Source organism: Scophthalmus maximus, chromosome 6, assembly GCF_022379125.1.
Source record: "Scophthalmus maximus strain ysfricsl-2021 chromosome 6, ASM2237912v1, whole genome shotgun sequence".
In the NCBI taxonomy this organism is placed as follows: Eukaryota; Metazoa; Chordata; class Actinopteri; order Pleuronectiformes; family Scophthalmidae; genus Scophthalmus; species Scophthalmus maximus.
The window spans coordinates 7,977,101-7,990,000 of NC_061520.1; the positions used below are offsets into that span (position 1 = coordinate 7,977,101).

The 12,900-nt window shown below is 42.9% G+C and overlaps 1 protein-coding gene across 1 annotated transcript in view; it reads right to left on the minus strand.

Annotated features, from left to right (window-relative positions):
• The window catches only part of LOC118309898 (cadherin-22-like), a 134,019-nt gene that overhangs the window by 56,723 nt on the left and 64,396 nt on the right, over positions 1-12,900 (minus strand). Inside the window, exon 3 of the mRNA XM_047332949.1 lies at positions 4,434-5,510. Within this exon, the coding sequence (XP_047188905.1) occupies positions 4,434-4,664 (231 nt within the window). The 5' untranslated portion in view covers positions 4,665-5,510. The remainder of the gene's footprint in view (positions 1-4,433; positions 5,511-12,900) is intronic.

The following is a 12,900-nucleotide window of genomic DNA, read 5'->3' on the forward strand; positions in this document are numbered from 1 at the left end:
CAAGAGCTCCACAATTCCTGGTGGTTCCCCTTTGATGACAGCCGTGTGATGTCGTTACAACTGGACCTGGATCTGACTAACTACAGCTTGGATCATTATGACGTGGAGAATTGCTTTAACGGGCATAGTATGTGCATTTTCTGTTGTTTGATTGCCGGCGTCCATGGCAAAACCCTTTTTCCCTTTCGTTCAGAAACACACACAGGATTACCATTATGCCATCCAGCATTAGGTATTAAATACAACTTAAGAAACGACTAATAACTCAGGAAAATATTACATACTGCATTAGGGACACAGCAGATTAGAAAATTCCAAATATCTAGCCTATTTCATCCTTTTACTCATTTAATGACCTTTTTAATTCCACTAAAACCTTAAAAAAAGACAACCAATTAAAACAAAAAAAAACTCCATGATTTTGCAACTCACTGAGAATTCCACATGTTCGACAGTACAAAAAAAATTGCTGCAGCCAAAATCGGAGAAACCCCATAAATCACACGGATACTCTTCAGAAAAATGTAGACATTTTGGTGCACAAAAAAAAGACGAGGCCATCTGTTTCATTTGGCTTCAAGTTAAATGCTGCCAGTTGAATAGGGACAATGGAGCATCTTGGACACGGGCAGCGTAAACCCGGCACCTTTTTTTCCACTGTTTATGCAGAGATGGTATAAGGGAAGACATGCCAGCTACATCCATAACCATCAGAGAGTTGGAGGTTTACAAAAAAAACACTAGGGAAACTGCACACAAAACCCTTGAACTACTCTCTTTTTGTCGAAGGAACACAAAAGCGTGTGCACATGTTACACACACGGACTAACTCTCCTGCTCACAGACATTCACGCTCACACAAACGTACACACAATGTGTTCATTTCTGACACCTTTTGTCAAAATAGAGGCGCGAGAAACATGGCACATGAGAAGAATGTGTCATTTTTTTCCCTCCCACTTTTAACAACAGCCATTTAGGATTATCTGGCAACCGCAACGCCATCTTGTACAAAAGTACACTTCCAGTGTGTGTTCCCAATACCCTTCCTTCCATAACAACACAGCTTTGAAAAGCAATTGGCAAGAAAAAAAAAAATTAAATATATAGCCGACAGATCATTTGAAGTCCACAAGGATTCATTATCTAAATGTACGGACCAAAGCTGCCAGTTTGATGTCACGTGAGTGAGCATTTTATTGGTAAATCGGATTTCATTAGCAGAGTAGTGGCAGTCACAGTGTGAGGACGGAGCCGGCTTGGCAAGTTTGCTGAGTTGGGTTAAAGTAATATGAAGAAAAAAAAAAGAAGAAGAAAAATGAATAAAGCTTGTAGCAATTGTCCGGTCCAGTACTGAAGCGCGCAGCTTGGCTTTAATCCTCTACTGCTCAAATTAAAGTGTTGATACCAAAAATACACACACACACACACACACACACACACACACACACACACACACACACACACACACACACACACACACACACACACACACACACACACACACACACACACACACACACACACACACAGATGGACACTCACACACACCATTAATAGTACTGATAGCACTGGCCAGTGCCCTATGAAGTGCAATAACTTTACTTTTTTATTAATAAAATCGTCTCTCTTCTCCCTCCCGCTGTGTCGCTCCCTCGAGCTCCCCTCAACCCTTTTATATCAGTTCACTGGCTTCTCTGGCCCCCTGTCCTGTAATGAATCACAAGGCAGCGTATGAAGCCTCTTGGTTCCTTGTCTCCCTTTGCAGTCTTCCCTCTTCCTTCATTCCTCTCCTCGTGTATCAATGCGTTTCTCTCCGCCCATCTCTCGGTCTCCCGGCCGACAGAAAGTGCTGCCTGTTGGCGTAGGTGTTGGTCTTGCCGGCAGGAATGCGGCAAAATCACAATGGCGGGTAAGTAACAGCTAAAGGATAATTATTCTATAACACCCTGCCCAGCTGTGGGGGACATCTGCATTTTCCTTTTGTAAAAAAAAAAAAAAAATTAGAGATATCAATAAATGCAGAAACAATATTAGCTGGTCAACTGTCATGTCTAAATGATTAGAAACAAGGGGATCGCATGATTGATGTGTGTGACTCATCGCCGAGTCTCTTGCTGTCTGCATTAATATTCCATCTTTTCATATCACGTCCTATGTGAGGCAATCAAACCGTACATGCTGTCCACTCTCATCAACTCACTGAGGTTCATACGGGAGGCAGCCGACGAATGGGATGAGAATGACAAGAGGGGATGGAAAGGAAGAGGAAAATACTCCCGAATGCACATGTGGCACAGAGATGACATGCGGACAGATTGGATTTGACATATTTTCATTATCCATCATTACATTGGAAAAATAAGATCCAATGAGCACATTTCTGGTGTCAAGGCGTTGTCCTGGGCATCACGGAGAAGGGCATATGCCGCCGAGTCTCTTCTTCACAAAGAACTGTGACGAATAATTGAAAGACAGTTTTCACACACACACACACACACACACACACACACACACACACACACACACACACACACACACACACACACACACACACACACACACACACACACACACACACACACACACACACACACACACACACACACACACACACACACACACACACACACACACACTTGCTATTGCTATTACTCATCTATTTGCTGGTTACGTGTGGACAAAGATGCACACGTGTTATAGCAGGAGGCTCGTGAACCCTGCCCTGATAGTTCCTGAGTGATCAGAGACTAGTAACCTTGGAGACTACACTTATCGAGTTCTAGGAACTTTGCCAGAGGAACTAGATAATTACAACAAAAGACTCAAAGACTGGTCAGGTATTTAAAAGCTTCTTGAAAATTGTTCCTTGTCTCCGAGAAAAGTTCCTCAGGGTCATTTGCAAAACGAGTTCTTTAGTCCACAATTGAAAAAGGATTCCTCTGTTCTAATCAAATGGAGGGTCACTCCAGTTATTGTTCGACAAAGTGATACAAAGCTTTCTTCATTTCATACTGTAGCAATTATGTACAGCTCAACAGGTAAATTTGCTTAATTATATGTCAGTGTTATAATTGGAGCTCATGATTCAGACCCACACTAAGTATGAATGGTACAAAGGCAGCTGATTTACAAAGAGTGTGGTGGAGGGTTAACGCTTGCACTAAATGAGTGCTGCCTCTTGTTTCTGATTTCTTATTGTTGTTATTGTTGTTATTGATTTGTCTTCACGCAAAGCTGGTTCCAACCCCCCCCCCCCCCAAATCTACATTCTATCCAATTTCAGAAAGTCTGGCCCAAACTTTCTTTGAAACACGTGTCACTTTTAAAGTCCAAACCTAGTGTGGCTCCTTCACAACATGTGAAGCAGGAGGTGTCCACCTTGCGAGTAGCCAGTGGACGTTGACAGCTTTCAGCGATTCTACAACACCACAAGGCCGAGTGGATCAGAGAATAATGAGGCCGCTACAGATGAAAACATGAACAGGGATGTAGGAGTGAACACAACCATCTGAATCACAGCGATTTGCTATGTTGCACGGGGGCTTCACAGAAACCTATAGCTGAAACTGGTCTCTCTCTTTCTCTCTCTTTTTTTTTTTCAACAGCACGTGTTCTAATACTGCCAAAGCACGCGACACGTTGGTGAAAGAAGTGAAATTTAGAGCTTTACACTCATGTCAGTGCAGTACACTTGTATACTGTATAATATATCCGTGCCTTAAATCCATCATAGCATGGTCTTGAACTCATTCACGAGTCATTTCATGCAGGTGGAAAGCTGAGGAACAGAGGAAACAACAACAACATGTTTTTTTTCTTCTTCTTTTGTCTCTGAATGAACCGTTGCTGTTGAAGTGGACCAGCTGAACTTGTGTTCATGAAGTAAGTGGAATTACGGTTTAAGCCCTGGCAACACTCACAGACTTCTATATAGAATAAACTATGGCTGAACTTTTGAATGGTGGCAATAGACAAAAATCTAAGCTGAATTATAATGCTAACCAAATTTCATTGAAGCACCACAGACTACATCAAATGCACCTTTAATCAGTATATTCATTTCTGTATTTGGGTGCTGAATATTTACACTGCTCCTCGAGGAACAAGAACAGTTCTCGACATGGAGGAACTGATCTGAACTTGAACTCTGCTCATTATAAAAATGTCTGCCGCTACTTGGAACTGATTTGACCAGTCAGGCTTCTTGCTAAGAATACTTTCACCCTGATGACAAAGACATGCAGACAGCTGCACGCATCCTTCAACAATTTTGAAAATGTGTCATGCAAAATCATTGTCTGGGGTCGTGTCAGCAATATCATTGGGATTGACTTGATTGAACATTGGTTTAAATGTTTTTTTTTTTTCTAATTCAAAAGGAGTTCAAAGAATCAGCATTTACTCACAATTGTCTTATATTTTGGTCTTACCTTTCCGACATACAGTGGCTCTGTGCCCGTGTATTCCTCCACCACAAAGAACTGGTTCCACACCCATCCTCTCTTCACCCGCTCAAGCGACGAGGGTCCTTGCTCCTGTCTATTCCCTTCTGAGGTTGAACCACTAGTCCTTGAGGCTTCGCACGAGCCAAAGCCGCAGCAGCTAAGGAGAGCCAACGCTGCCAACGGTGCCCAAGGTCCTGCCGTCCAAAAATGAGTCATTTTCAATAAAAAAAATAGAAGGGGAAAAAAGGAAAAGAAAGAGAGAAAGCTATCCGTAATGAAAAAGATACATGAAGACAGTCGGAGAGTTTTTCAGTTGCGGTTTTACACCGATGAAAAAACTCCGCCCGGGGCAAACTTAAAAAAAGGTCTTTGCGCGAGAACTTGAAAGTTAATCCATGGGATCACGAATCAATCTGAAGTCACCTGTTGAATACAACGCAGGTCATGGAGCATATTGGATTTCTACCACCTGCGGAGGACCTGTGTGTATTGTAACATAGTCAGTCATTCTTATTCTTTTATAGGATCTGCCCCACCTTATGGAGTTTTCTGATGTTTTCTCAGAGCATGACCTAGAGTAACAAGCAAACAGACTCCGGAAGGTGTTTCTCAAGCTGAATGTTAAAATGCACCCATCCGTGGGGGGAACCAGGGATACATTGGCATTGAGGAACACGCGTCGGAAGAGCGATGATTTCCATTCATTTATGCCTTTGTCGTTTACTCATTTCACTTGCAGGCAGGCCGCTTCAAATGTCCCGTTGCACCTTTTCAATACTAAGTTGTCCCAAAGGTATATTGAACTGTTTGTGCAAAAAAACCACCCCAAAAAAACAGCTCCTCGACAAGTCCTGACTGGTTTCGCCTCCTGAAGCAGAATCCTTGAACTGAGAAAAGGCCAGGTGACTTTACTGCCGGGGAGATTGTTTGATCTTCAGCGGCTTCTCCCTCCAGAACAAACCAGTGGTTTGGAAAGTTCATTCTTCAAAAGGCTCTCCGGTATATTTCTTTGGCCATCGTGACAGCTCCATCAGTGATTCAAAGGCAGGGAAAGGACAAAACCTGTGAGGCAGAAAAGAAAATTGCTGGTATCATAATTGCAATTTGGACTGAATCTGGAAGTGTTTTCTACTTGATACGCTAAAAGGTCACATGAGTTTCAAAATCTATCAGGATTTAAAAAATGACAATTTTTAAAATTTGTTGCAATTGAATAAATTAACATATAAAACCCTCTAGCACCGACTTCCCGTTCATCTTGCCTTTCTTTCACCTCTGTGTGTTCAGAGCCACGAAATCCATGATGTTTTGGTTTTGAAAGGATTATCCGGAGGAAACTGTTTTCTAACAATGATTCTAACAAATGTGCTGTGAGCTGGGGAGCAATGGCACAGCGGTGGAAAGAGGACAAGAAACCAGGTGTGCGGAAAATAAAGGAAGGAGAGAGGAAAGAGAGAGAGAGAGAAAGAGGTCATTGTTCATCACACACCAGACCCAAAGCATCTGTCTGCCTTTCGTCCGACTGATGGAGCGGCCCTAACCTCAGTCAGCTGATTAATTGCATGAGGGAGCACTAATTGGATGAAAGTATTAATCAATTAATTGTATCCAATGAGGCAACAACACCCTAATACTTGAGACAAACATCGGAGAGTCGCGGGGCGGGGCAGACGCGGCCCTTGGCTGTTGTGAAACACGCACAGAGGTTAGAGAGAAAGACGGAGCTGAGACGGAGGAAGGAAAGGGAAGAGATGACAAAAGGAGAACAAAGACAGAGCTGGAAAATGAAACACTGAGGGGAAACGAGGCACCGTTTGCTGTGGATGTGATTAATTGCCTCCAAACATTCAGATCAACAAGTCGCACAACCACAAACAAGAGGGAGGGATGATATCGTTCGGCATGTCTCTGGATCTCGCGGCTTCAGTTGGGCCACGGCACCAGTTGAAGGAGAGCTCCTCAGGCCAGCAGGTGCGTTTAACCTACTGCATTTCTGCCAGTCGGGAGAGGACTTCTAATCTCGCTCTCCTCCTGCCCGGTAGCAAGCTTGGAGCTTCCGGAAATAATTCCTTCTCAGGCTGTTGGTCAGGGCAATGTCCGTGGTATTGGAAACCAACCGCCCCGGGGGGGGGGGGGGCAATCTCCAGAGTGAACAGTTCAACAACAACTTGCACAGCTTACAGCTCTCCGTTCACGTGGTTGTTAGCGGTTGGCGTTATTAATGGAGGACTTACAGGGGTTGATGCCCATTAAGTGGGTATTATACACGTATACACGCAGTGTCAACTCCATGGTGAAGCTATAGAGTGAAAGAGAGAAAAGAGCATCACCAACATCCAACAATCCTCTGGGAGTCAGGAAATGTTTCAAAAGACAATGAATGGCAATACATTGAATATTTATATCCCGTATAGATATTATACTCTGGATAAAGGCCGGACACGGAGGCCAACAGGGAGGTGGCGTGTCTCAAAAAAAACAAAAAACCTTTGCGGAGGTCGAGATACACATCTGGATTTTGGGATCCTAATATAGGTTTAGCAACAAAAACACAATTACATCTTTCATTAGACCCCTGCCCCCCTTTTAATTAGACCGTCCACATCTTTCAAATGTCAAGCAGCGAGTTTTCAACTCCCATTAAAAAAGCCGCAGCTGTTTTTTTCCCCTAAGGCAAAAAAAAAAAAAAGTGACCTGTCAGGCACTGCTGCAAAAGACTGTGGTGTTTACTGCACAGCGATCATTGATTGAATGTTACATAGACTTATTCCATTTGCTGGACTCCATCAGCATCTTATGATCGCGCCTGACCACAGTTAGTTCAGTGTCATCTAGTCAACGATGAGCCTGCCAGCAACTCTGGAGGGCAGAAAAATGGCTGCTTCGTCCCACAATCCCACACATGTTCCCTCAGGACTAGACATTACGACACTCGCTACTCCAGAAAGACAATTTGTCCGTCGAGGACAACTTTGTCCCTCAGCACAGGAAGACTCTGCCTTTTTTGTGGCCCTTGGACTTTAGTCCCGGGGCAGACGGATGCGGGAGCCGCACCGCGGGCCTCGGCGCTGAGCGCCAACGGCAGGAATGCACTCCTCAGAAGGAGCTCTGCTCTGACAGCATGTGCGTTCTGACTCTGCCCTGTGCCCCTTCGTGGGATCCACCACTTGCCCCCCGCAGATCTGACGATGGCCAGTCCGTGCTGCCCGACAGTGGGGATGACACACTATTATCGTCTGGGCAGAGCGGTGTTACTCTGCAGCCGGGCACTTTCCTTTTTGTTGTTAAAATGCAAGTTCCGACATTTCTGAAAAAAATTCGGCGACCATCACCCATCGCCTGCCTAGATGTCTCCACCTGAGATACAGAGAACTCCTGGGGTTAATAATCTCTTGCAGATGTGAACAGTGTCCCGCTCAGTTACGAGTAGTGGCGTGATCAGTGTGTGCGGCTCTTTCTGCGGTTTCCCTTAGCCAGGGCTCAAGACTTACGGCGCCCCTGTTGTCCCCGGGAGGATAGAACATCTACCCAGGTATGCCTCCTAGATGAGTGGGATTTGATGTAATTTTTCATTTATTTGTTCATCATTTATTTTAACCAAGTGTCCACCCACCATGACATCGTCCATTAGTTTTGGAACTGCCGTTTTTAAAGCCGAGTGTTGAGCCTTTTGGCCAGCGCCGTCTTGGTTGTTTTTTTAAACCACAGGTAACCATGTTTGTAGGAGCAGCGTGTGGGCTATTTTGCTCTCAATGGGACCATGATTTACAGAAATGCTGAATTGGAAAAGCCTTCAAACTGAGCGATTGAGACCATAAACTTCTCAGGAAATGTTTACTGATGAACAGTGGATTCAAAGACTTCTATATAAACGTCTTTTTGCAAACAATGGAGTCGCCCTCTGCTGGTCATCACAGAGAATAGGCTTCAGGCACTTTGGTGTTGGCTTCACTTTCCGGACCCGGTGACTATGTCCAATATTTTTTAGATACAGTCTATGATTTTAAATATCTCTTCGCAAATTAATACTGACTACAACATGGCACGTCTTCTCACTCTGTTACTATAGTTACCGAGTCCTGGATTTACAGGTGCAAAACTCTAGTCCATCTAGCATGGCCATCACTGCATCATCAAGTACAACCCCAAGTCTGAGGTAACTTTGTCTGAGGACAAATTTAAATTGATTTTTTTTTTTGTTACACATGGGGATTGAAGTAGTCACTGCTTGCTAATGTTCCTAACTGAATCTAGAAGGCTACAAAGACTGTGTGAGAGCACATTAGCCAAAGCACACATTCAAAGTGCATGTCATGAGCACAGCCGGAATAAACAACTTCACATGGCGTGCTCCAAAAAAGTGCATAATTATGAAGCTGTATATTGCAAAGCCACAGTTCACCATGGCCATGTTTACTGAGAGCAACATCTCTAGTCTTTACAGATAACTTGAACGTTTCGTTTAAAACCCATTTTTTTGGAACGGCCATTTTTGATCATGTCACAAAAATAATGCGTGAAAAATACGTTAGTTAAAAAAAAAAATCACAATTAGATTTTAAGATAGTTTACAACCACTTGCAATGGGATAGTTAAAATTGTTTATGAGGTCAATTGGTTGGTGGTGGGAAAATCGAGTCTGGGACCCTTCCTCAGCAGCGCAGCAGCTAATCTCTGGTAGAACGGCTACTGATGGTAAGTTGGAAGACCTATTTCAACCTATAATGCAATGTAGCGTTTCCCCATCCCCCTGCAATCATTAGTAGGAATGAGTAAAACTATTGCTGTCATGACACTTCCTTGATCTTATTTTATTTTCTCAGTGTTCTCAGTTCAAACCTGCCCACGCCGCTGTTGCAGGTTTGAAACTGACATAAACAAATAGGTGCCTGTCTGCCTGGTGTTTGCAGATCGCTGTGGATTTAGAAGCACGCACATGCGGTTGTTATTGCGCATTGCTTTTGTTTCTGGAAATATTATCAAAATAATGAATCATTTTTTTGCGAGGCCAGATCAATTTTCACAAGATCCGAATACAGTCAACGGCTGCAGGGGCTCAAATGAAAGTTGTTCTTTTTTTCACTTATCACATATACAGTACCTTGAGTGAGATAAACGGGAGTGAATCTTTTGTTACATTTTGAATGGCGGGCAGTCAAAAAAAAAAGTAGAGCAAAATCTCGCTCGACCAAAATTGATCAAAAATATTTATTTTTCAAGTTTCCAATTAGACATGTTTGAGCTGTGGAATGATAACTTCAAAGAAAGAAAAGAAAAAACACACACTGTGTTTCTCTGTGCCTCAAAGGCAAACAGCATTGGCAGGATGGAATTAATTTGTTTTTGCCTATCTACACTTTCCCTGTTTCCTTACAGTCAATGGCTCTACAGTGCGGCAGGCACTTTGAATGTTTAATTAGAGAGCATTTGTATCAAGTAATTTTTTTGTGTGCACCAACAGCACAGATTTCGCTCCGCAAACTGAAACATTTGCTGGGCGCCGACTGCCTGCTATCTAACAAAACAAAATCCACACTCCTCCCATGAATCTCCCGCTCCTTCTGTTCTGCCTCCCCCACTTAGACGATTTCATTAAGTGCGTAAACATTTACTCATAATTAGGCCTAAAACCAGGAAACGCCTAATGAGTTACAGAGTGAGTCAGAGTAGGGGGGAAATTTGCATTAGTGTGTTTTAGTATAACGCTATGTCGGCGGACACTACGGTGAAGTCAGAGGCCCTCGCCATTGGCCGCGAATTAGTGGCACGTCAGCCGCTGCCCTTCATTTTTCAATGGTGGCCCGCCAATGTTGTTGTCAATGCTAAAAATATAGCTGACATACTGTATCTCTCCCTCCCTTAACTCTCTCCTCCCTCTGTCTCCTTCCACCCCCTCCTCCGCTCATTCTCCAATCCTAAACTATTGGCAAGCACTGTGCAGCCAGTCGTGACCTAAGTGCCGGATTGATTCTAGAGCATGGCTGCAGCCTCTCATCAGTGGGCATGCCTGGAGCAGGCCCCTTTGACAGCTGGCAGCAGACAGACGACTGCCAGGCAAGACTGATCACTGCAAACTGATAGGCACGGGGCCAGTGGCCGACAAACAGCCTTGTTATGAAGCTGTGCGTGTGCGTGTGTGTGCATGTGTGCGTGTGTGTGTGTGTGTTGCAATGCATTTGACCAGAGAAATGCAGTGACCACAGTGGCTCAAACCACTGGCTTTTCTCCCTCTTTGGCTGTCATGCTGCTCTGGCCCAAAATATTATTAATAATTATTTTTTTTAAATGAAATAATATAATAAATAGAATTCAAATTCAAAAGTAAAACAAAAAAAGAAATAACTGGTATTTTCCTCCTGAATAAAGAATCCCTTCAATGACATAATATATGGAAATACAGATAATTATTACGTCAAGAATCCCAATCCATTATTTGTATTGTGAAGAGGAGGATGCAATGGTGTGATTGCCACAGTGTAATGAATAATTTGCAGAGGTTTTTAGCTGAAACTAATGCCAGTGCATGACTGCCGTGTTATTCATTAACACACAGTGAACACGATGGCGAGCATGTTTGTGTGGTCAGTGTATCATCCTTTAAATCTCTTAAACACACAGGGATGTTAGGGATTTGTCATTGTTTACATACTTTTGATCACATGGCTTCATACTGCACAGCATCCTGGAGCTATACACTAATGGGCTAACTGTTGATTGCATTTAGCCATAATAGGCTCATTGCAGACTGTGGTTTGGCTAAGGTTGGTGTACCTTTACAAATGAAGTGTATATAATTAAATAAAAACAGTTTTTTAATTACAACAGACAACACACAGTAGAGAACTGTGAACTGTGAACAACCGAAAGGGAAAACTTTTTGTCATTGACGTTATTTTTTCCTGCAGCCATCCCTGGGTTGAACGGTCATGAGGAGGGTTGACAAGTCAACTGATTGGCCAGTATATTATATTGAGAACAGGTTTTTGCAAACTATTTTTTCCCGCCACACTACGATAAGCTTGTTATCTCTGCCTCTCTGCTCCTCCGTTAGCCCGCTCTCCTCTTTCTTGTGCCTTGCCCGATTAGACGCCACTTGAGAGAGTTGCGCGGAGTGCGTGAGCACTGTGAATTAACGAGAGCTAAATACAAGGCTGCGTCTTTCTTTTCTTTTCTTTTTCTGCAAAGAAATACTTTCTAACTCGCGCTGAATGCGATGATTCCGTCTCCGCGATGATTTGTGCCATTCGTCAGTGTTTTCTCATCTATGAGGCATCGCCATTTACTGCAATCACACACTGCAGCCCTGAGAAGAAAGCTGCCAAAGCAGGTGGCTGACAACATCTCATCAGATCCCTGAATGGACGGCCAGCACAAGTGGACGTGGAGAGCCCTACCACACTTCAACCCATGTGTTACAGGGATTATCTTTAAAAGCAACAAGACACCGGACTAAAAAAATCTCATCAAAAATGGCTTTGCAATGAATGGAATTTTACACAGACATCGATTATCCCGAGAGGATGAAGCCCCCTGACTTTGGTGATCCCAAGACTTTTCTTCTCTAACACCACTACGAGGTTGACATTTTTAGTTTTGTGTGACATATCTCGAAAACCATTGAGTGTATTATCACTGACATTTCCCGTGACTTTTTCATTCAGCACCGCCAGTATAATCATAATCAGCGCCTTCATTTTTTTCAATAATTAAAATTTTTATATCAGCAACTAAATACCAAATGTTAAAATTTGACATACTCTGGTGTGTGCTGGTTGAAATACCACTGAATTTATTGCACTAAAATATTGGACTTTGAAGAGATTATTTTTTTCAAGTGGTCAGACCTTCCCTTTTGTGAAAGTCAATATCAAGGTGTCAAACTTCAAAAACTTTTCTATTGTTTTTCTTTTGGTATCTATTTATCTTTCTATTTCAGTTTAAGGTTCTCGGGTTCAAATCAAAAATTCTTGCTGAAACACGCCTGGTCGAATTCAGATGCTGTCCTAGACAAACCTCCAGGAACCCAGTGTACACAATCACTGGAAGAAAGAGGGCTGTAAAACTGTGTTTATAATATACACATATATATATATATATATATATATATATATATATATATATATATATATATATATATATATATATATATAATATTTTCTGTGCAATAACTTTTTTCACTTTCAGAATTTGACCTTTTCAGTCCAGTAACACTTGGACAGTCTAGAAGAGCCATATGATTGTAATATTTGATCCCATTCGTGTGTGCAGGGGAGCCAGCAGGAAGTCAGTCAGTGGTCGTCTCAGATGAGGAGACATTGTCTCACATGAGCGGCGCTTGGCCTGACCAGAAAAGGACTCTGCAGCACAGCGTCTCTATGGGGCCCTTAAAGTGCAGAAGCATAAGAAAAGCCCACAGAAACATGGGAGAAACATTCATCGTACGAATATGGGA